The 23566-nt window shown below is 42.2% G+C and overlaps 1 protein-coding gene across 1 annotated transcript in view; it reads left to right on the top strand.

Moving 5' to 3' along the window:
* Positions 1 to 23566, top strand: part of bach2b (BTB and CNC homology 1, basic leucine zipper transcription factor 2b) — a 90801-nt gene that overhangs the window by 50449 nt on the left and 16786 nt on the right. Inside the window, exon 2 of the mRNA XM_079339904.1 lies at positions 10426 to 10680. Within this exon, the coding sequence (XP_079196030.1) occupies positions 10438 to 10680 (243 nt within the window). The 5' untranslated portion in view covers positions 10426 to 10437. The remainder of the gene's footprint in view (positions 1 to 10425; positions 10681 to 23566) is intronic.

Here is a 23566-nt window from a genome sequence, read left to right as displayed (position 1 = left end):
ACTATGTGGGAAGTCATGATTCATGCAAGCTGCATTTAAGCATGCAGAGACCAAAAATACTCTGGCATGCCATCACCCAAACACACACTCACACATACCTCGCTTGCTCAGTCATACTCACCTCCCACAGGCTCAGATGCCGTCGCTAACACTCTGAAAGACGTTAGAAAGTTGTCCGAACAAAGACTGGAATAACACGATGACTGGATCTGCAAAATGATGCTTTTTTGAGGTAAAGCCAATATACACAAGCAGCTTTGGGGGCTCGTCTTTTTTTTCTGTCTCTGACCTTGAATAGATGGTAAAGATTATTCTCTGTTTGTCCAGTGCAACAGGTCTCTTCAGTCAGAGCTTCTCAGCATGTTAAGCCATGCAGGTTATTTCTCAGCAGCATCTTTTCAATTTATTTGGCAATACAGCCGACTGATGATTGTTCTGCAAATGTTGTTCTGTGGGTGTTTGGCTTGATTTTCTCTTCAACATGAGCAGCTCTTCCAAGAACTGTTAGTCAGCAAGAAATGTATGGCCACTTTAGAAGCTGCTGCAAATGCAAGTTAGGCAGAAACTTACTTGACGTATGTGATATCTTCTGACACTGCAGCTGCTCTTTTTTTATTTCAAGCTGGGATTGAAAAAGATTTTATCTTTCCACTCCAGTTTTTTTTTTTTTTTTTTTTTTTTTTACATTTTCCTGCCAATGTATACATTGGTGCATTCTTGATGAAGATGTCATCTCAGCAAATAATTCTGTTACTGCATATTTGCCTGTGGACTGATTTGGCCACAGAGCAGACTAATAGCTCCTTTCTTGTGGTGGACTTTGATTTTTGGCTTCATTGTGAGCAAGAACTGTTCTAGAGATGATTTGTTGAGGTGCAAATAAAAGGTAGAGCCATACGAAACTAGACAATGACCCAAAGTTCTGCAGGAAGGTCTCAAAACACACTGCACAAACACAGATCTAAGGAAGTGTATGCGTCTGAACTCTGATGCAAAGTATTTCATTAAACTCAATTTAAGCCACAAAACGGGCCTGCATTGTTTGAAGTAAGTGAACATATCTACTAATGGTGCATGCATTTACGAGTGAAGTCTTGAACTGAAACAGAAAATCCAATTTGTTCCCTGGAGTTTGAACCTTTAAGTTTTGATATTTTCCTGATGTCAGGGACAAAAACTATCAGTTGAAAATGCTGTCAGAACCGAAGACGAGTTTTCTAGTCGTGCACAAAGTTCCTCAACTGAAGCTTTACTTTAGCTCAGGTTGCTTTCTGTGCTGCTCTTTGAGGTGTGACGTGATTTTGTGGTTCTTTCAAAAAGTGTTTTGCAGTAAGATATTCAGAGAGTTGCTATTGTGATTTAAAAGTAGAAAGGTTGTCATGTTAATAAAATATTTAACTTTGAAATGATTCTTGTCAAAATCTAACAATATAAATATCCTCAGCTTTTATTTGTTTAGATAAATAATGAAGAACAATGGGGAGCCAAAAGCCTATGGGTTGGTGCGCGTGCCTTGATGTACAGAGACTGGCCTGTGGCTCCTTTACTGCATGTTTCCTGCAAATAATTAAACGGATCATTTCAACATTGTTTGAGTGAAGAAGAAGATTAAGATGTTCAATGGTAAAAAAAAAATCTTAAATTAAATGGTGGCAAAAAAATATATATTCCAGCTTTGTAGTTACTGCACACTGTCCTTTGAAATATAATCTGTGGTGGCCTTGTGGTTAATGTGCATGTGCCCTTGTACAGAGGCTGTAGGCCTCCAGGCAGGGTTCAGATCCAGCCTGTGGCTCCTTTCCCGTATTTCATTCTCCAGTTTATATCCATATAGTTTTGATACTGCTGATGCTACCCAACATGTATCTCAGTGCACCTTTAATGCAGATGTTGTCCGCACAGTTAATGGGTGTCTTTGATTGTTTCCATGCAGCTTCTGCTCCATAATTGTGTGGGGTTTTTTAAAGGTAAATCTCAGCAGTGGTTCGAGTATCAATCCACATGGTGCAGGTCACCACATGGACCTTTCCATGGCTGGCAGATGAAGTAGCTCTATAGTGTTAATTAGGCTGCTTGCAGGTAGATGCAGGTTTGTGCAGAGCTGCAGAGCAATGCTGGCTCACTTTCAGAGCCGGCCCATTCATCAGCGTCAGCAGCATGGGCAGAGCGGCGGCAGCAAGGGTTACCCGAGTCATTTGACTGAACGAGAGGTGGCTGTGGCTAAGATCATCAAAGCAAGAGGCTGCAGAGAGCCTCCTTCTTGTCAGGTCAGACTTTTAAAGTAATTCAAGGACGACATTTCTGGAGTCCAGATGACTCTTGTTGCAGAATGTCAAGTCCTCGCCCAGCTTGTGTGTTCACGAATTGATGCCGTGTTGTCTTTCCTCCATCCCCCCGATCGAAGCGCAGGGAGACGGTATTGATTTCTATCTGCAGTGAAAAGCACTTGATCCATTTGTTGATGGACTTGAGAATAATGACTCCAGCCGTAGCCTGAGATGACTCTGTGTCCTCCTCGTTTACCTTGAACTTTTCCTGCACAGAAAACAGTACACCACTGTCTACATTTTTTAAAAAAAAGATTCTTATTCATTACAGAAACGTCACGTGCTTCATGTTCCTGGACTTGATTAGACTTTAACCAAAAGGTCATGCACATCAATAAACCATTATAATTGATCAAAACTAATGAAATGTTGCTATAAGTTAAGAAAAATACAATACATGACAAGATCCTCCAATCAAATCAGAATGAAGAAACAAGAACCTTTTTTTTTCAATCATTCAAAGGGTTAATTTGACTCACTTCATACTTTGAGTGTTCACGCTCAGTGCAAAAGATAAAAAAGAGCCCTTTATCTTGTTTTAGTAGCTAAAAATCTTTACGTTCCTATTTGAGTGAACTTTGATGGATTTTATTTTTGGATCATTTCAAACACATTACATGTGAACGACAACAGTGGATCAAAGCTGTTCAGCCAGTGAGAAACCATTGACTTCACATTAGCATTAAACCACACTGCATGCAAAAAGACTGATAACAGTTTTTATATCAGCTGAAACAGGATTATGTATCTCTGTGATTTTCTAGGATGTATATTTCATGATAGTTTTAGGTTTAATTTCACATGAAAAAGAAAAGATTTTGCACAGCTAGCAGTGTGAACAAACATGCTAGAGAGTGTCATTATGCTTCCACAGTCGTCAGTGTGTGGCGAGCTGGGCCTGCCGAGCGTCAGCAGTGTGTGTCTCAGACGTGGCTCTGTTGCATTAATTATCTCAGGATCAATATCAGGAACCCGGTGACCCCTCTGAGAGGCTGTTTATCGGCAGTGTGGAGAATCAGGAGCTTCCGTCATGGATGTTAGAGAACTTTTCGTGGTCGGAGTGGAAAGCCCCAAAAAACTGCTGAAATCTGAAGGATCTGACTTCGAGCGTCATGATGCTTATGGCTGCTTCTTTTGATGCTAAACAACAGCACACTTTCACACTCGCTGCTCTTTCTTCAAGCTTTTCTGAGGCTGGAGTTTGTCTCCCAGCAGCAGCAGATTAGTTCTCCTTTCGTGCGTTCTAACCACACCAGATTTTGAATTCATTACTTCCTAAGTTTGATTTTTGCCATGCATAGACTCGTCAGCCTTCCTTCCTCTAACTAAGAATGATCTTCCCAGTAGCAGCTATTTATTAATGTTTTAACAGTGTCAGAAGATGGAAGTGTTTCTGCTGAGTAGAGAGAGTTTTTTTATGAAAGGGTCCAAGCAGCAGCAGATGAAAAACATATTGAGCAACAAGAAAAGGTTTTCTCAGGAAGTGTACAGACACATGCTTGATGACGGAGCACATTTACTGGTATTCAAAGGTTTTGTAACTGTGTCATGAGCCGCAGAGGTCAGAAAGTTAACCCGTAGACAACCATGTAACCAAAGCAAAGCAATAATGCAGAAAAATCCTTCTTACAGTGAACAGTGAGCACAACATGTTCATTATTCAACACAGCGTGTCGTTTATTCCAAGAAATTGTTTTGTGCTTTTTCTAATCTGGACATCGTTGAAAATAAGTGGAAACCTTCAATGATTTTAGAGTCTTAAATGTTGGTTTTATTCTTCAACATGAAATACATGAATAATGTTTCTTTTGTACGGAGACCCTGAGGGGACATTGTGAGAAAATATTAAAAAAACACAGGTTTCTGGTGCTCATGAGAAATGATCTTGTGCGCTAGAGAAGAGATTACTTCCTGGTGCTTTTGAGAAAATATTGCATGGGCAAATTCTGGTGCCAACTTAAGACTTTCTCCTGAGCACTAAACGTTCTCGTGGGCTCCATGAACTTGCATGTATTTATTTTATCTGACGATCTTACCTTTGAGGCTCGGGACTTTTCAAACCTTGGCACTTGTTTTGTTACATTTCAGAGTCTGGTGGATTGCCTTTGCAGGAAGGAACTTAACAGGCTGTCATGGCTGCCGTGTTGTCGTCGGGGGAAATGTGCTTAATGAATCAAAAGTGAGCTGGTAACACGGAAGACATGTTAGCAGAAAATGTGGCCATTTTGAAACACGGCTTCAAAGACACCAGATTCAATATGCAAAACGGTGAACTTGACCTTGTAGTGCTGAGTAGTTGTTGATCTACAGCTGCAAAAGTCGATACTTTTTTAACACAAATATTTTACAAAAAAAAAAAAACAGCAGACTTGCACTATAACTAAACAAATTCAGTAAGTGAGGGAGATGTAGAATAGCGATGTTCGTGTTTTGCATGGAAACAAAAATAATTGTCAGTGGAGTCTGTTGGCTTTGAAGACAGAGATGTAACAATGTTTCTGAATATAAAAAAAGGATCTTATCCAGTTCTGCTGAGGAAAATCTTCCAGAGAATTTCCTTAACATTTTGGATCCAAGGTGTGTAAAAATAGGCCTGAGCTTTAAAATAACCAGAATTCCTCTTTAGCTGTATGAGCAATGATTGGAAGAAAGAGAAACTGAGAGGAGGCACGCTGATGAAACAGCGAGGGAGACATTTGAACAAAGTGAGCCTCTCCTCATTAACATTTTCTATTAGAGCTGAGATAAAGCAATCTCTGTTTAATCAATCCTCACGCCTGAAGCCCCTGCGTGATGCTCATAATGAACCATTAATACGTTTCTGATGATCTCTGCAGTTTGTTCTGCAGGGAAGCACCATCCTGGGTGTGATCCACACCACCTCCATAAATATTAAAGGAGGACACCTGTGGTGCTGCGTTCAATGAATGATGCTAACGACGTCCACTCTTGAGTCTTTTTCCAGACTTACCTGTTTTATTCACTGCGTTACCATCAGCTGCAGCCCTCAGGTTCAGAGAGCTTGCTTTACAACGCGAGCAGGTGTACAGCAGTTGGAAAAGCAGTTGGTTCATTGGTCTAAAGGTCAATCTCTCAGATTGACCTTTAGACTCAACCAAGTGAACCTTAATGAGACGTGAGCCGACCTGACTGACTCTGACTTGATCGCTGCGTTAACATGCACGGGATGCAACGACTGTCACAGATGACGTGGTCGGACCACGCCATTTTTTGGGTTAATGCTGCGGCTGCATGGAACACCAGGGCTCAGTGGTCGGTCGTCTCCCCTGAAGGTTGAGGGTTTTACCCAGTTCCTGCAGCCACTCGTGTGGTGTCCTGACACTGAAGGCACGGGGGTGTTTATATAGGAGCATAGGTGACAGGAAGGGGAGGGAACAGGTAGGGGGAGCACAAACAGTTCTCACCAGACCAGCACTCATGTTACCACCAGCACTAAGAAAAACCACTGGAAAATGGTATGTTTTGTTTTCATTTTATCATCATCAATTCACTACAATAAACCGTCAAGTCAACAAGAATTACAAATGAACTCTCATGATTTGCCTCTGCGTTAAAACTTCATCCCTGCCTGCCTGTTAATGGCAATCAAATAAAAGGACGTACAAAATGGGAAAATTGCCATTACAACTAATATTTTGAAATATTCATGATTCAGGGAGCTAATTTGTGTTAAACACAGACACTATGTGAGAAATGCTGAAGAACAGGAGGACATAAGAACTTTACATGATGGCTTTAATGCTCATTTCAGTATTCATTTAACAAAAAGAAAATTCACCTCACTTAATCCAGATTTGATCGCATCTTGGAGGCCGTCCTCAAACAAAGTGTTACAAAGTCAAACTGAAACTCAAACAGAGCCTGTTAAGGTAATTTAATCCCTTTAAATAAATCCTAATAATTTACTTTGGGTTGAAATTGATCCTTTTATCCAGCAAGGAAACACAGTTTGAAAAACAAAGATCAGCATGTGACTCTCACTTCATCTTCTCTTGATGATAAACACTGTGGATTAGTGCTTCATTCACCTCCCCCGTTATCCTTGTCACCATCCATGTTGACATTTGGCGCCTCGCACAGCTCGAAGGGCATTTGATGCTGCAGCCTAATTTGATCATTCCAATTAAAAGCATGTTCATCTTCGCTGTAATTACAGTCATCTGGCAGAAGTCCTCCCCCCATAATTGTGCACAGTGACGCGGTGTTCATGTTCATGATCGTCTCCGTCTGACTCGACTGGCTCTCTCTGAATAATGTTATTAGACCGAGGCTGCAGCAGGTCAGACTAATCTCGTTATAGACAAGAAAGCACATGAAATGTTTCACCTTCATGTTGTGCGGACGCTTCGCCGTGACAAAGTCATCACTGATATGTTCTGATATGATCTTCATGTTCATTAAAGTCATGATGGCTGCGGGCTCAGCACTGCTTCATGTTGATCATTTTTTATTCGAAGGTTTATTAAAAGTTTGGTTGAATTTACCAATCGGTGCATTTAGCAGTGGTCAGTGTGTGCACCCCGTGTCCAGACACTGGTCCTTCAACAACCTGACAATTTCAATCTCAGCATTGATTAATTTCATGTGTTTGTTGTTTTCTGTATTCTTGATGGCATTGGAAACGAAGGAAACCAGAGTGGTTTTTTGGAGAAAAATAAGCGTCTTATAAAGGAATGAAAAGAGAAAAACGATAGGTTTACATTTCTGTTAATACTCATTGTTGCTTGGTTTGAGTCGGTCCAGTTTAAGTTTTTGTCCTCTGTGTAAAAATACTGATTTTTCAGGGTTATGATATTTGACCCAGCTGATGGTACCCAAGCTGTGTTTCCGTGGTAACAAGCAGTGATCACCTCTGACCTGCTGATAATAAGAGGGAACATGGTGCACATGTTTGTGGGGTTTTGCAGATGAAATAATGCAGACACATTGTTTTTATTCCAGCTGCTTGTGTCAGGTGAGGTTTTCTTTCCAGCAGGCTCAGTTTAGTCGTCAGAGTGTGAAGTGGCTGCTCGCAGCGCCGACACAATTAATCAGATCATCTGAATTACACTAATGAACTGTAATCAGGGTGAAGGAAGAAATTAATCAAGCTAACGAGTCAAACATTAACTTGTTGATTATTTTTATTATTAATGTAACTGCAGAGCGATAAACAAAATGTGTCAAGCAGTACACATCATCAACTTCCTCTGTGATCTTAAACCGATGGTAAGGGGCTTTTTTTTAAACATGGGGCTAGATGTTTATCACTCGTGGCAACCTCAAGTGTTTATAAAGTAAGTAGATGTAGAATTTCTGTCCTGCAGATATTCGAGTGTCCACGTGAGGCTGGCTGCAGAAGCACAGGAAGTCACATACACACCCATTCAAAAAAAGTCTGTTTTTACAGCAGACATTATGTTTACATCCTGGTTAAAAACATGAGCTCATGTCTCTCTTGTCACACGCTGTGCATGGGGTGAGTTTTCTTTAAACTCATATGTTTTGATTGGATGAAGGATAAGAGTTATTCACAATGAGGTGCATATAGCTGACCTGACTGACAATCAGGGAATGATGTGAAGTTTGTCAAGAGGCTTGAAACTCACCTCAGCTCCAGCACTCAGCCTGTCGAACCCCCCCTGCAGTAACAGATGGGTGACATCACCCAGGCTTCGTCCAGTTATATTTACAGTGTATGGTTGATTACTGCTTCAAGACTTTAAGTTAAGCTAAGCCAGTCACATCCTGTAACACACAACATGTACGAGAGTGAGAACGATTTCATCAGAGTTTACAATGAATTAAAATCATTTCATGATTAGTCTCTTTCACTTATTGTTTGGTCTGAATGACTGAAAAAAAAAAAAAATTCCAACCTTATGGTTGGTTAAACTTTTTTCTACAGACGAGGTGTTGCTACTGAAATGTGCAACTGCATGACCTCATTATGATCTCAGGCTTCTGAAGAAACCAAGCAGGATTGAAAACCTCAATCGAGGCCCAATCAAAGGTGCTTCTGTCCAATCAGGTGCAAGTAGACAGCATGTTGACGCCTCAGCACCTGTCAATCATTTATTATGCACTCGACATCCTGTCAGAGTGAACAAGTACTGCAAATACCAAAATTAGGAAATTGAATATCGGCTGGTTTTGTGAGGCTCCAGTGAAGTCTTTTTATAACTTGTAGATGTGGTTGTTTACCTGTGATAGAGCTGTAGTTATAATTTGAGTAAAGCCATCTGCTGCCTCATCAGACAGTCCAGACTCTTGTGTTGTTCGGGCCGGTCCAGCTGCTGTACACTCATCTTATTTCCACCAAACATTTCTCAGTTGGCTTCCTTGGATAACGACCTGTCTTCCAAGAATAATGTTTCCAGATGCGGTTGCGAGGTTCAGAGAAATCCAAACAGGCTATTTCTACCCTGGTATTCTCGCTCGCCTCACTTGGACTTCAGATGGTTTGTTGCAGCCGGAGGAAAAAGCAACGATGACACAAACACACACACACACACACACACACACACACACACACACACACACACACACACACACACACACAACTACAGCGCAAGCATATTCCCAAACACATACCCAGACACACACATGCACCACAAAATAGCAGGTTGTGGCAGATTTCCGATTAGAAGTGCTGATGGATGCAGAACATTTCCTTTTTTCTTCCCTTTTTCTTGACTTGCAGGCTTCGGTTGTTGACGGCAGCTCTAAAACTGATGTTGTTGAACCTTCTTGCGAGATGCAATCGTTTCCCCGGAGATCAAAAGCACAGCGTGATGGTTATGATTCACTCCCGCAGCGGCGGGCGTGCTGACTTCATGCAGAGAGCCTGCAGATCTAAGTGGGGGCTGATGAAAACTAATGCTGCTTGAGATCCGTTAGCTCAGTGCTGCCCATTACAGCAATTATGTTTGTGGTTCTTCTGTGTGTTTAAAGTGTATGCAAAGCAGACCGACACACTGTACAAAAGGTGCATTAGAGGGCAGCTTCTGTGCGTGTGCACTGAACAAATGATATTCACCTTTCACAGCCTGAATAAAGGCTTTTACTGTACCTCCTGCTTTACATGTGTTGTTCCTGCTTTTTATTCCACATCTTCATCCATTATGAGGATTAAAATGTGTCATTCTCCTACAAGTACTCATATTAAAGATCTTAGTCTGGATTAATGTTGGATTAACCGCCTGTGCTCTGCAGTTCCAGTCATGCCCTTTGACCCTCTCAATGTTGATGTCTATCATATGGGTGTCATATAAAAGGTGTGTGTGTGTGTGTGTGTTTGTGATTTGTGTGGGTGCCGCTGTCAAGCATTGACCGAAGAAAACAACCCTAAAAGCCCTTCTACCTGCTTCGCCCCCCCTCCCGTCTTAATGTGCATGCATCCAAATCCTCTGCATTACAAAAGAGCATGATTTGAGTTGACTGCACGAAACAGCCTGAAACTGAACTGTTTGTTCTACTGTGTTTGTCCTTTAGCGCCTTGTTTTAGATTGATCTGTATGGGCTCTTTGAAGGACAATAAATACTAGTTGTGGCTCAGCATACCTTGACAGTGAATCCTGCTGAGATTACAAACACATGTGGACTGCTAAAAACGAAACATACTACAGAAGGTTCTCTGGTCTGTTTAGCTTTGACCATTTAAATAAAAGGCGTCCTGCCTGTTTCTGTTTACTGTTTAATATGTCAATGGCGTGCTCTTGTATCGCCCCTTTCTGTTTTTTTTATTTTGTTTTTTTAAACCAATTAAAATGCTTTACACCAAAGTTTAAACAGCCAAACACTGATGGCTACAGCTTTGAGAAAAAAAAATGGTGATTTAGTGCCTGAACTTTATCAGTCATTTTTGTCAATTTTGCCTTGATGTTTTGTTTTGTTCCACACGAAGAGCATATTTTTCATTTTTTGAAAAGTGAAAGGGAGACTGAGGACATGAGAGAAGCATCCATGTCAGGCCTATTTGTGTTGAATCATGAGTCCGGCTGCAGCAGACCGCTGGGGCTGATGTCAGCCCTGAGGTATGCCGCTCTCTGCTCGCCTGTAAGCTGACCCCCTCCTCTTGTTGTGTTTCTATTTCCAGGGCGTGAGCGGTATGTCCGTGGATGAGAAGCCTGAAGCCCCCATGTATGTGTATGAGTCGACGGTTCATTGTAGCAATATCCTCCTCTGCCTGAACGACCAGCGGAAGCAGGATATCCTCTGCGATGTGACCATCCTGGTGGAGGGCAAGGAGTTCCGCGGGCACCGGGCCGTGCTGGCTGCCTGCAGCGAGTACTTCCTGCAGGCTCTGGTGGGTCAGGCGGAGAATGGCCTGGTTGTCAGCCTTCCGGAGGAGGTACGTCCATCAATCACAATGTTGATGACAGATTTCTATGACAGGGTGGAAAATTACTGACTTTAAGACAATGCAACACTAAAACTCCCCTGACCAGGTCGTCCCTCTGCAGGCCTCTCTAGAATCCATGGCCACACGTAGTCCTGAACGTTTTCTAGAAATGTTTAGGACTGGCTGACCATACATTTTATTGAGTTCCTTATTCACACATGTCCCTAACAGTGTATAGTTTACCTTTGTTTCTATTAAAGAACGGATACAGAAATAGAACCCTGATCATCTGCATATCTGCACCCATAGAGCATGCGTACTTAGAGTCTAAGTGTTCGTATTGGGGAGTTGATGTACCTCAAATAAATGTTTCAGCTCATTTATAAATGCTTATTTCCCAATGTTAGCTTATGAGAAAAAGTATTGGATCCAATAGTGTCACGTGCTGCAACAATACCAGGTCCGACCACTGTGTAACATTTGCTAAAATGATCAGCGCTCTTCTTGGAAGCTTACATTCCCCCTGTTGTTATTAAAGCAGGCCACGTTAAATAAACACTGGAAATTCAAGATTGAAGATAAAGAGAAAGAGTCTGACACTAATATGACAGAAAACACTGCCTCTACAAAGCTGCTCCCTCATTGCATTTTATATAAAAGTCATCGACCCCTCATGCCCCCTCGTTGTGAATTTTCCTGAATATTTCCTGCTGCAGTCACACACTGAATTAGCTCAAAAGTCTACAAGAGGGAAAAAGTCCTGATAAAGTCAGTGTGAAACATTTTTGCTGTTTGCACACATTCACAAAACCCTTCATGTGTGAATGCGTCAACTATGACTGTGCTATGCGAGTGTAGAGAGGTGGAGTATTATTATTAATGTGATTATTATTGCTATTTAGATTGATAGTCTGAATGTGATTTGGTTCGGCACTGTTGACCCCCAACGACTCTGTCTGCTGTTGTGGCATCTTAAAGCAGAAACAAAACTCACGTCGCGCTTCTCTCCTCTACACATCGACCTTATCTCATTTTCATTTAATAGACAAGAATCCCACCGAGGGACAGTTCTTCCAAATATAAAGGATTCAGTGTAATAAGTTAAGAAGTAAAGGTAATCATTTCATGGTGCACCCTGAGTGTTTCCCAAGAGCATCGCTGTGATTTCACCTGCTGCCTCTGTGTTATATTATCACGCCGCTATAACTCCTCTGACTCCACTTTGAGATTATTTGCCTTTTCTCCCGTCATGAGAAAGGACGGTGGTGAGACACTGTTTTAATTTGACGTGTGGTTCGCTGGAGGATAAAGACTCAGTGAAAGGTGTGAGAAAGTGCATTATTGAGTCTAAGGGCTTTGATTGCCAATTAGCACCTGTCAGCATGACGCCGCCGCCGCCGCTGTCAACAGCAGGTAGCGCTTCGTGGCGAGATTAACGCCACCTCGGGCTCAGCTCATCAGGTTCAGTAACACCCGTCTCTTGCTCACCTCAGCTCCCACACTTTCAACTGATCCCCCATCAGAGCGCCTGAACACACCATGAAAGTGTCCCTCTGACGTATTGATGTCACACACACACACACACACACACACACATGTGAACATACATGTGCGGCTGTGAAAAGTGGGGCACATCCCACATGTGCCGCCGCGGCTCCTCGCTGGGCCGACGTGCATTAATAAAGCCTCGCCTGTCAAACGCTCGCTGACAGAGAAGTTAGCGTCAGATTGTCGTCTTATGTAAAATGAGAATCAGCGGCTTTTAACTCAAAGAGCAGCTGCAGGGATGCTCAGGCTGCTTCCTTTCATTCACCCAGTGTGTGTGCGTGTGTGAATAATGCATGAGCTGCTGTGTGTTTCAGGTGTGAGCTGGAGTGTGGAAAGTAACATCTTTCAATGACTCTCCCTTTAATGTGCCACAGATAGATTTCCTCCCACTGAGCTTTTCACTGCGCCTTCTTCTCTTTGTCCAACATCGGACAGATTTATTGTCTTTATCTGTTTATCTAAAGACAAAACATTAAAGTTGGTTCATTTATCCAACAACATCTCCCCCTGATAATGTCCTCTTTCAGTGTGTAGAAATGCAAACAGTTATTTTCATGACCAGAAATATCTTTGTGGCTCCAGAGCTGCGTACAATGTTGACTTTCACGACGAGGTTTACGTTTAAATATCTAACTTAATTAAATGTGTCTATAACCACGTACATTTTGTTGAGTGCTTACATTACTTCGAATATTTCCCAACATTTCTCAAAGCCAGAGAAATCCGTAATTTATAGGCTGCCATGATGAGCCACCATGACAGGCAGATCGTTTATCGTTGCCAAGGAAACACTAGATGTTACGGAAAAGACCGCGACATAAGGAAGCTACTGAGAGCTGCCGTACTGTTGCTGTATGTGCTGCTTTGATTAAAACGTCATGTGAATTATCCTTGGACACATCGGCGGTGAACCGTCGCTGTCTTCCTCAGAGCGGTTTCGCCCGTTCGTCTCAGCTACGTTAACGCGGAGAAGCTCCCTTGATTTGCTGCTATAGCCGAACATCATCTTATGTTATGGAGAATTAATTGAGAGCCCCCTGGTGGCAGAATCTTTAAATTTTAATTTGTCATAAAGTCTCATATTTTTAAGGATTGCATTTGTTTTTTAGCCTTTGCTGGAATAAAAGAATACAAGTGACATGATACAGAAATGTAAAATTATTCAATAGTGAGTTCTGCATTCAGTTTTTCTTTTTTCAAGATTTTATTTAGAGATTTGAAAGTGGATGGAGATCAGAGAGAGTGAGAGTGGGGCGTGACATGCTTCGTACATAACTTGGGGCGCGCGTACTAACCACCAAAGCCCACTTCTGTTTATTTTTAGTGGGAGATAAATATAAATATGGAAAACCCGTGATTCGATTGCATGACCCTGAAGGCAGAACTGGATGTGATTTAACCATCCTTACATGCCAAAGAGAAGAAGTTTTAAACTCATGGAATTATAATCCATGTGACGAGTTTGTGGTTTTGTGATTTCAATAAACACAATAAACTCACCTGATTGTAGGTGTAACAACTTTTACGATTGCATTTGTTTTTTTTGGCTCTCTTCTATGTCAGAAGCCTGAGGTGTGATTCACTGCAGCCCTTCATCAGCGGTCAGATAGAGACGATCGAGCTTAATTTCCTTTCTGTAAACAGATGTTAGTAATCATGCTCTCAGAAAAGGAAGTGTTGGCCTCAAATAAAACTTTTGAACGACTGCTCGTAAGACACGATGCCTCAAAAAGTGGACAACTGGTCATAGAGAAATATAATCATCAGGCGGGTGTAAAACAAACCATCTCATCCCAACTATTGGTACAGGCCAATATTGTGTGAATTTTAGCAAAATAAAATCAAGGAATTTACACATTACTACAATTTGCACTTTTGTAGCTTTTAAAAAATCAGATTAATATTAAAAATCCCTCAAACAAGCTTTCCTCTGGCTTCATCTCTGTGAACGTCTAGACGGCCTCATCATAACGTGTCCTGTCAAGTTTTTTAATATCTCCTGTCAGCATTTTGCTTCACGGTCATTAACTAAAGCCTGCTGACGCAACCCTGCCCCCCGGAGTCTGAACAGTGTCTTACTGGATGACGATGAGTATGATGATGGTGATGATGGGGGGGGGGGGGGGGGGGGGGGGGGGGGGGTGAGGTAGGTCGGCTCAGAGAAGCAGCCTGAAGCTGTGCTCGGTTAGCGTCACTTCACTGACGCTCGTGTGTGAGTCTGCAATCGTAGAGAGTTTTCCTCCTGCAGCACCTTCGTGAAACAAAGAGGGGAATGAGGAACACCTCTGCTGCAGTGAGGAGCGGGTGATGGTGCAGATGAAATGTGAAACAAAGACCACCTCCCCCCAACACCTCCAACGCTCCTCTCCCGTGGCCTCGCTGCCCTCGGAGTAGCCGGGGCTGGCGCGGTTGAGTGACATCATCTCTCTCTAATGTGATTGTGGGCCTGCAGAGGAGCAGCCGGCTGCATCAGGGGGCTTTGTTGGCCATCACATCACGGGAACAAAACAATCCCGCTTTATACCGAGACAGCGCTGTCCTCCGGGCCCGCCTGCCGGAGAGGGAAGAGAGGAGCTGACGTCGGTGTTGGGCGCCAGAGGCAACACACAGTGTTTCTCTGCTTCATATTTCTTCAGAGTGTCAGAACAAAGACGGATTCATAAGAAGCTGCCTCCAATCTGAAGAGCTCCAGAGAGGGAGCCCTCCACTGGAGAGGAGCAGACGTCACACACTCACACACAAACTGTATGACCTCCTTATGGTGGGACTCTTTCATGCTTAGCTGCCATGATCTTAGTAGTGAGTTACAATCAGTTATCAGGCAATCACATTGACTGTTTATTAGTCTGGACAATGCATCTTTGTCTCCTGCCATCGTACCAAAATCTAACAAACAAAAAAACAGCCAAGCAAAGACGTGTGCTGAATACTGGAACCACTAAATTGAGGCCACGCCCCTTCTGCTAAACAAAACACGCTAAACCAATTCAACGTCAAAGATCCCTCGGGTGATTACAGTCCACCGCAGAACAGATCTGAAGCAGACACGGATTATACAGTTTATATTCTGTACAATTGTATATGTGTCCTTTCTCCCCTCCCAATCTTCTCTGATGATCCAGTTGAAGAGGCTGAGCTGTAAATCATGATGTTACTTTTTTCTTATATCAAAGACTCAAAGATTGAAACGAAGCTACTCAGAAAAATGAACGTTTGGACATGACTTGGACTTCACAGTTTGACCCCATGGGACATCTGTTCGCATGGAGGAGGCGGAGTTTATGACCCATTATGAGCGCTCATTATTTTGGCTTCACTACTCCGTCAATACATTTTATGCTGCAGCCCTTTTTATAAACACACACACACACACACACACACACACACACACACACACACACAAACTGTCTTTTTTAATAAAACCGAGTTCAGCTTGCAAGTTTTGGAAAAACAAGAAACAAAACAAGAAATTATTGAGTGGAGGATGCCTCAGACTTGTATTGTTGTTGCCATGGTAACGACGAGGGTGTCAATAGTTTAACAGCATCGTAGCATAACAATCGCAAGTCTACTTTAGTGAGGACGAACAATATCTAGAAGCAAACTCTGCCAACTCGACTCTGAAATGTCATTCCTCAATTGCAGCAGAAATCTAATTTGTTACAGTAATTTGATAATTGAATAATTCCTTTGACTTGAATTAATCACGTAACCATTCACTGAGTCATTCTACTGATTGGCTGTTGTATTGTTCTCTTGTTTGGACATCTGATGTCCAGCGTGGGAAATGCTCTGATTGGTTCCAGACTGCTGTGAGGGCTCCAGTCGGCTCCAGACTGATCTAGTGCTCACATTTCTGCCCTTTCGTATTTTTTACATCCTGGAAAAAAAAAAAAAAAAGTCCTATATCTGCGACTGTGATTCAGCAGAGCGCTGCCGGTTCACAAACCTCAAACCACCTCCTGTTTGTCAGCTCTTTCCTTCGTCATGAGCCAGGGAACGCTGCACATTCTTCATCTCCAAAGAAAAACAGACAAATGAGCACCCTGTTTTTAAAAAGGAGAGTTTATCCTTCTGTGGTGTCGCTCAGCATTTGCTCTGATTTATTCTGAGATTGCTGAAAGACTAGAGGCTGCAGTGTTCTTTGCACCACAAACTTTTAAAATATTGACTTTTGGTTTGACATTTGACTTCAGCTTGGACCTCCAGGCTGAACATGTGTTAGCTTAATAACATTCATTATTATTCATTACTTTACACCTCCTTTATAGGACATCCATGTATTTTTAAAGGTGTTTGGTGTTTGCACCCCAAAGAGCATCATCGTGAATTTTGTTTTTTTCTCTTCAGTATGTTATGTAATTATGAGAGATTTTAGTCCAAAACTGTACAGTAAGAACTTTACTGTAACAACATGAAAGGTAAACATGAGGAGAATGTGGGATCTTTAAAAACACACTTGCTGCTTTAAGCGATAAATATTACGAGAAAAGCAGAAACACGTGCTGTTGTTTATGAGGTTTTATAAGTGACTTCAGTCCACCGTCTCAGGTCAAACTGATGATCGGAGCTCAACCTGCACAACACCAGCTAATCGGAGGGGGGGCCTCACTTAGACGGGCCCCACACCGAGAGGCTGCTCAGGACAGCATCACACAAACACACAGCCTGTGAGACAGATGGTAGGAGACAGGAGCCTGGGACTTCCTAAAGATGGGGGTTGAGTGGTTAGGAGATGAAAGAGGAGTGATGCGCAGCAGTGGAAGTGTTGGCACTGATACCCAACCCCCCCCCCCCCTCAGTCCAGCAGGGGGTCTCTTTTTCTCTGCCAGCTCAAGGACACATCTCATGATGAAGCTGATGGAGAAGACGCAGGATCTTTGTCTGTAGGCGGTTAGAAAAGCAACTTGAGCAGCCAGACTGTCGTGCAACAGCCTGCGGGGAGATCCGCATGTTCATTAATATTTGTTTTTGACCCCACTTTTTGAAATACACACACAAATGAATACACACACTTTTATTTATCTGGGAGGAAAACATCTGAAAACAAGAATCTTGAATGAAGAATACAGGAGGAGGGTACAAAGCAGAGAAAATCACTGACACATTCAACAAACAAATTCAGTGATTTAATATCATCTGTGTTCGGAAACAGAGCACCGTCATGTCGTTGAGGTGGGGTCATGTCCTCCCTGTTGTCTGGCCGGTAAAGTAAGCTGCAAAGGAGAGAGGATTAGGACGTATAGTATCTGATTTAATCCACCTTCAGGGGGAGGTTTACTCACCCACCTCACCCACAGCTCAGCACCAGCAGAGCCTGAGCCGCTGCTGTCACTGACTGTGACACTTTCCTCCAGCTCTCTGAACATGTCTGAACTGTTACTGAGCAGCTTTAAATGATTACAGTGATTCTAATGTGCTCTAAACCTAAAACAACGTACATTAAAAAAAACAACTTAATTAACATTGTGTTTTTAACCTCGCTTGTTGAATACATGTCAATTAACCTAAATCTTACAAAGTTGTTATGTTTGAGTTATTGAATCTGAAAATCAACTAGACACACTATAATTACAGCAAATATAACTTAATTACTGTAATTGTAATAAGTAAATGAGAAGCTAAGTAAAGTTACTCCAGACATGACCATGTGTGACTTGGAGTCTTGACACCATCTGCCATGTGCAACATAAGAACAAATCTCAAACTTTGGAAAAAGCAGAGAGCAGGCTTACTCTCTGATTTATACCATGAGTCTCTCTCTCTATGGTCACAGTCTATAGATGGAGCCACGCCGACTCTCCGGGTGAGGCAGTTTAAGCTAAATGAGTGTGTGCTTCCGGACGGTTGCATCCAGCTCTGCTGATAAACAGTAAAGCTGCTGGAGGAAAAGTGCTGAGCCTACCAGGGATCTATTTTCAGCTAGTATCAGCAGCTGCTGCCTGCAGGAGTGCATCTTTATGTGTGCCCTGCACCATATGTGATTACTCCACTGTTACTACCAGCACAGCAGCATAATGAAGGAAAGGGATCGACACAGGAGGGAGGGAGGCAGGGAGGGAGGAAAACCAGCGAGGAACAACAAACATATAGGAAGCAGGGGAGGACAGGGAGTATACACAGACCGTTTCCTGGTCATTAGCTCACTGCCATGATGTTTGAAGCATTTCAGCTGTGAGAAGCACTGAGTGTATGAGTTAAAACAACGAGGGGAACACATCAGCGTGACAGATTGGGGCCATTTTGGATTAACGCTGCTCTGCTCTTCGTCTGCAGGACAGGCGATACCATTACAGAGCAGGAAATTATGGGCAGTGGCCAATCCTAGGCCCAAAGAACGTGCGTGTAATTTTGAGGAAGTCTGCCAAATATGTGTTCATAAACAGGCTGAGCATTACTACACCACCCTCCTCCGCCATCCTCCCTCACCTCTTTGCTGCTCTCTTACATCGGCCTTTTCGCCTCTGCAGAAGAGACGGCTAATTTATGCAAATGTGCTCCAGTGAATTCCTGCATGTCATGCATGCTAATGGCGTCGTGGCTTGGCATGACAATGGGGAGCTTCCCCGCGCTCTCTGTCTCCATCTGAGGGGACGACTTAACATCAGATCTGCTGAGCAACCTGACATTAACCTCTGAGCGCGCGCACAAACAATACGCAGCCTGAGTCACTGACTTAATGGAGATGAAGCAGTGCCTTGCTGTACACCGTCAGGATGCTATAGTTACGTTATGCTTCAGTGCTGGAGGAGATGACGTGAAGTGTGCACAGCGAGGCTGCTGCTGAACACAAGAGCTCAAGGGCCAAAGGAGAGTGTTTTATAAAGACAGCTGGAGCAGATGTGGGAAATAATCAGCTTCTGTTTGTTCCACAATTATACAGAGATAGCCGAGTAATAGCATTGTTTGTCATGACAAACTATGCTATTACTCGGCTAAAAAAAAAAGGAAAAAAAGGTAAATGAGCTAAAATGCTGTTTGCGAACTAAAAAAATCTACTGTAGAAAAATCTGGAAAGTTTTTTCCAATGATTTCTTTTTCAATCGTTTTTAGGATCTTGTGATTCTTCCTGTATTAAAAGCAAATGGCCTGTAGTTAGATCATCAGTCGTACTGAACATCAGGTCTGCTGTTTTAGTTGCCAAGAGTTTCATCACTGCTGGATGTGACCAGCAGATTTGTTTAAGACGTCTGCACCTTGTTACCAAGCAACAGTGAAAATGTTCTCTCTTAAAAAGAGACGTGTAAAATAGATAGATTTGCTTTATTGATCCAAAACTGGGGAATTGTGGAAGAGATAACTCGAGTTCATGTTTCCTCAAACTGTGGTACAAATTGGGAAACAAAATCAATGGAGGGAGAGTTCGCAAAGAATAAATTAAAAAAAAGAAAATCGACAAATTCTGGATTGATCCTTTAAATTGGAGCATATTCAGGACCTGTATATCTCTACTGAAGCCTTCACCTTCATGTACTGTTTTAAATGAAGTAACACAACAAGATCTTAGAGAATTTTAAAAAAAGGAATAGCAGAAAACAAGTTAAACAATGGAGTGAAAAGTGATGTTGAAAAACATAATCTTCGTCTTCAACGAAACGCTTCATCCTGGGATGTTGTCAGACGCTGAGGAAATAATCTGAGCCTATCAATCACAAAAACAACAACTTGAGAGTAGATAGTTGACAGTTAGCTGATCTACAGTTGGAGGCTGAAGAAACTAAACAGAGAAATTCTAAATGTTTGTACAGACCCTAAAATTTAGAAAGTTCACAATAGTATAGCACTGATAAATGTTGTAAAGTGTCAGATAAATCAAATAAAAGACCTGGATGTATTTACTAACTCATCATGCAATTTGTTATAAAAGAAAGCTCATGATTCAGATTCTGTATTGCAGCCAGTGTGTGTGTGTGTGTGTGTGTGTGTGTGTGTGTGTGCGCGCATGCGTGCATGCGTGTGTGTTTGTATTCCTGAGCAGTGCTGCTGCAGTCGTGTTGTGGATGTGCTGCGCTCATCAGTAGAGCGGATAGTCCAGTCAAAGCCTCTACCCTCCCCCCAATCCGTCACTATCTCAGACACGCACACACACACTCTAACACACATACATGCGAACACACACACCATCCCCCCGCACAGATATGGAGTCAGCAGCTTCCTCTTAACAATGACTGATATTCCTGCTGCTGCTGGACTCTCTGTTAGCTCGAGCTCGCCACAAGGTGCTGCAGACCAGGTGCATTCTGGCTTTTGGATGCACATGAATAACAAAAAATAATTTAGACAATAATGGAGACCCAACTTAAGATAAGACGTAATACAAAAATACCTTTTTTATGTTTGAATGAACCCGTCACACCTTAACACTGTATGCAAACAAATGTGTACTCAGGTCATAACACATCTGTTTAGACTGGAGCTAACACCATGTTTTACCTTAATAAACATCTGCAGTCATATCAAAGAAACAAAGAAATTCAGCAGATGCGCCAATTAAATTAACGTCAACTTTAAAGACTGACTCCCTGAACAACGACCAGCAAATGAATCTCTTATATTCACTGTGATGTTTACACTTCTTCTAATAGTTCATGTACGGTGGTCACCTCTGCATCAGCTATGTAGCAGTGCATCATGACTTTAAGCCCAGCAGGGAAACACTACAGGCTGAAAGAAATGTAGAAGAGATTTGACAGCTGTTCCTGTCACATCACAGAGACACAGATCCAGTGGAAATAAGGAACATGTTTATTTATAGCGTTTAAAGTGAGAGACAGATGATAGAGGGCTTATTACGAGCAGGAGAGAACAGTGAAGGAGGGATGGTGTATGGTGCTTTAATCAGCTGTTTTCACACATGCAACAAAATTCATAGAAAACATATTTATGAAGAGTTACAAGTGTGAATGCAAATTGTTAAATGTTCCCTCCAGCTTTATCAAGGGTTAAGGTCCTGTCAGCCCCCAAGTTCAATTGATGTGTGAAGTCCAGAAGACCCGATGAGTGAATGCAGCAGGATATATTGATTCTTCATTCGCCATCTTGGATTTCTGCAGCATCTGTTATCTGTAATGTCGCCCCTCTGGAGACACCCCCCGCCCACCCTACAGGGAAAACTTCCCCCCTATTAGGGACATGTGTATGAGAAACTCTGGAACATTTTAGGGACAGGCTGTCCTGAAATATCCGAGAAATGTTCAGTATAGTACACTTGGCAGTAGTACTCGTTTGGTGCTTTCTACTCTTATGTCGACTCAAAGAGCTTTGACACCTTAAGTCACACCTACACATTCACATACTGATGGCAGAGGCTGCTGTGTAAAAAGTCCATCAGTGTTAACTAATCACATTCACACATACAGTATTCACACGCCACCGCTGAAGCAGCAGGAGTAACTTGGAGTTAAGTGTCCTTCTCTAGGACACATCAGACATGTAGTGCCAGGAGCTGGAAATCGAACCCTTTCAGTCAAGGGACGACCGACCCTACCAAGTGAACCACAGCAGCAGCATGTTAAAACTGTTTTAGTTTTTCACGTCAGATAAGCAGCTAGTGTCGTGCTCTCTGGCATGTGTATGTGCAGCCTGTTACTTAAAGCAAGGATTATCACACTTCCTACATGAAGTCTTCTCCAGCGAGGCCAAAGGATGTTTGTCCTAAATTTGGAGACAGTTGTTCGAAATGTGTGAAATAACGATGAAAGAACAGATTTCAAGTGATTTCAAATGAAAACAAATCAAAGCATGTCTTATAATAGACAATAAATCCAGGTGGATCCATGGAGTCTTGTGTTTAAAAAAAAGGAACCAAAACATAGAGGGCCGTGTTACATTACCTTTATTTTCCTTTTAGTAATCCATACAGTTTGAAATATAAGTCAATTTATAATATCTAAACACACAACTTAAAAAAACATTTCCTCTGTTGTTCTGAATGATCTAGATACAAGTGTTGTGCAGGTGCAACACACACTTTGTCAGGATCCACTATTTTAACACTCGTCTGATTGTCTCTTAAGTCACCATGAAGCATTTCAGATGCTCCGCCTTTTATCTATGAAGCAGTCAGAAGCTAAAGAAACACAGCCATGTGCAGCAGGTCAGAGCCGTTTCCTTATTTGTAGAAACATTTCTCATAATGTTGAGGTAAGACAAAGTCTAAAGTCAGCTCAGCATGATTCATTACATTTCAAATGAGAAAGGAAAGAAAGTGGGATGTCGCCTGATTGGCTGCTGTTTATTGCAGCCATGAGTATTTGTTGCTGCATTTAATCAATGTGTCACAATCTGCTGGAAAACAAATGCATTGCTCCTTTGTGGATGTTTTCTTAGATTATATATTTAACAGTTCTCCTCTAAACACCTTCACACGTTACACTGCTCTCCCTTATGTGCCCCAGGAACTGTCATCTATAAATGATATATAATATAAATGATGAGGCATGCTTCAGCTAGTCGTAGATATAATAATCCGCCCACAAATTTAAACCAGATCCACTTTACTTGAGTTGTTCTGACACATAATCTTCCCGATCATTTAGTGTAGCTGAGAGTCAAGTTCATGTTTTACAATCTAAAGCTCTAATTACCATACCTCCTTTTTTAAATGTGTTTTTAAGCTCTTCATCCCGTCTGTATTTTGGGATCATGTTCTATGTAAATTGGCACAAACATATCCTACATTGTGTTGTTGACATTCCAGCCTCCAGCGTGCATTATATCTCATTTTAAACAGAATATTTGGAAAGCAAAAAACAAGAGAGAAGTCCAAGTGTTGGCTCTTCTTAGCATGGATGTGAAATGCAGTAAGTTATGCACATGTTTATCTTCTAAAACATCCACAAAGCCGGATGATTAAACACATTCTTGGACTCATTCAGATGACCTCAGGCTATTTTTCACTGACATATTTGCGTTTCCTCATGCATCCTGATATGTTGTTTTTCCAAGCGGAAAAGTCCACCGAGCATATTCTGCGGTCTCTGAAACTTGATTACTGAGGAGGGAAAATCCTGTTTTACAAGTTGGGGTGTCTGGCAGGCGCTGCTGGACCTTCTGGAAGCTGCTGCACAGCGGATACCTTCAAGTTATTCATCTTCTCTTGTTTTTCTTCCAATAAAGGCGACAAAACAATCAGTAAACAGAGGGCTCATTAAAACCACATTGTGCTGCTCATCCCTTACATCGGCAAGCCTCTGTTAAGTCTTGTAAGAAACACTTTACATCACTCAGCCTCTGAAAAGATGCTTTGTCGAGCAAACAATGCGTCCCAGATTCGCAGTGAACCCATTGTAATTGTGTTTGCTTGCACACCTTTTTACTCTGTGTGGTTTTGATTGCTTTCCCCTGA

This window comes from Symphodus melops, assembly GCF_947650265.1.
Source record: "Symphodus melops genome assembly, chromosome: 1".
Taxonomy (NCBI): domain Eukaryota; kingdom Metazoa; phylum Chordata; class Actinopteri; order Labriformes; family Labridae; genus Symphodus; species Symphodus melops.
Note: the sequence above shows the minus strand (reverse complement) of the source record. Positions and strands in the feature narration are given on the sequence as shown.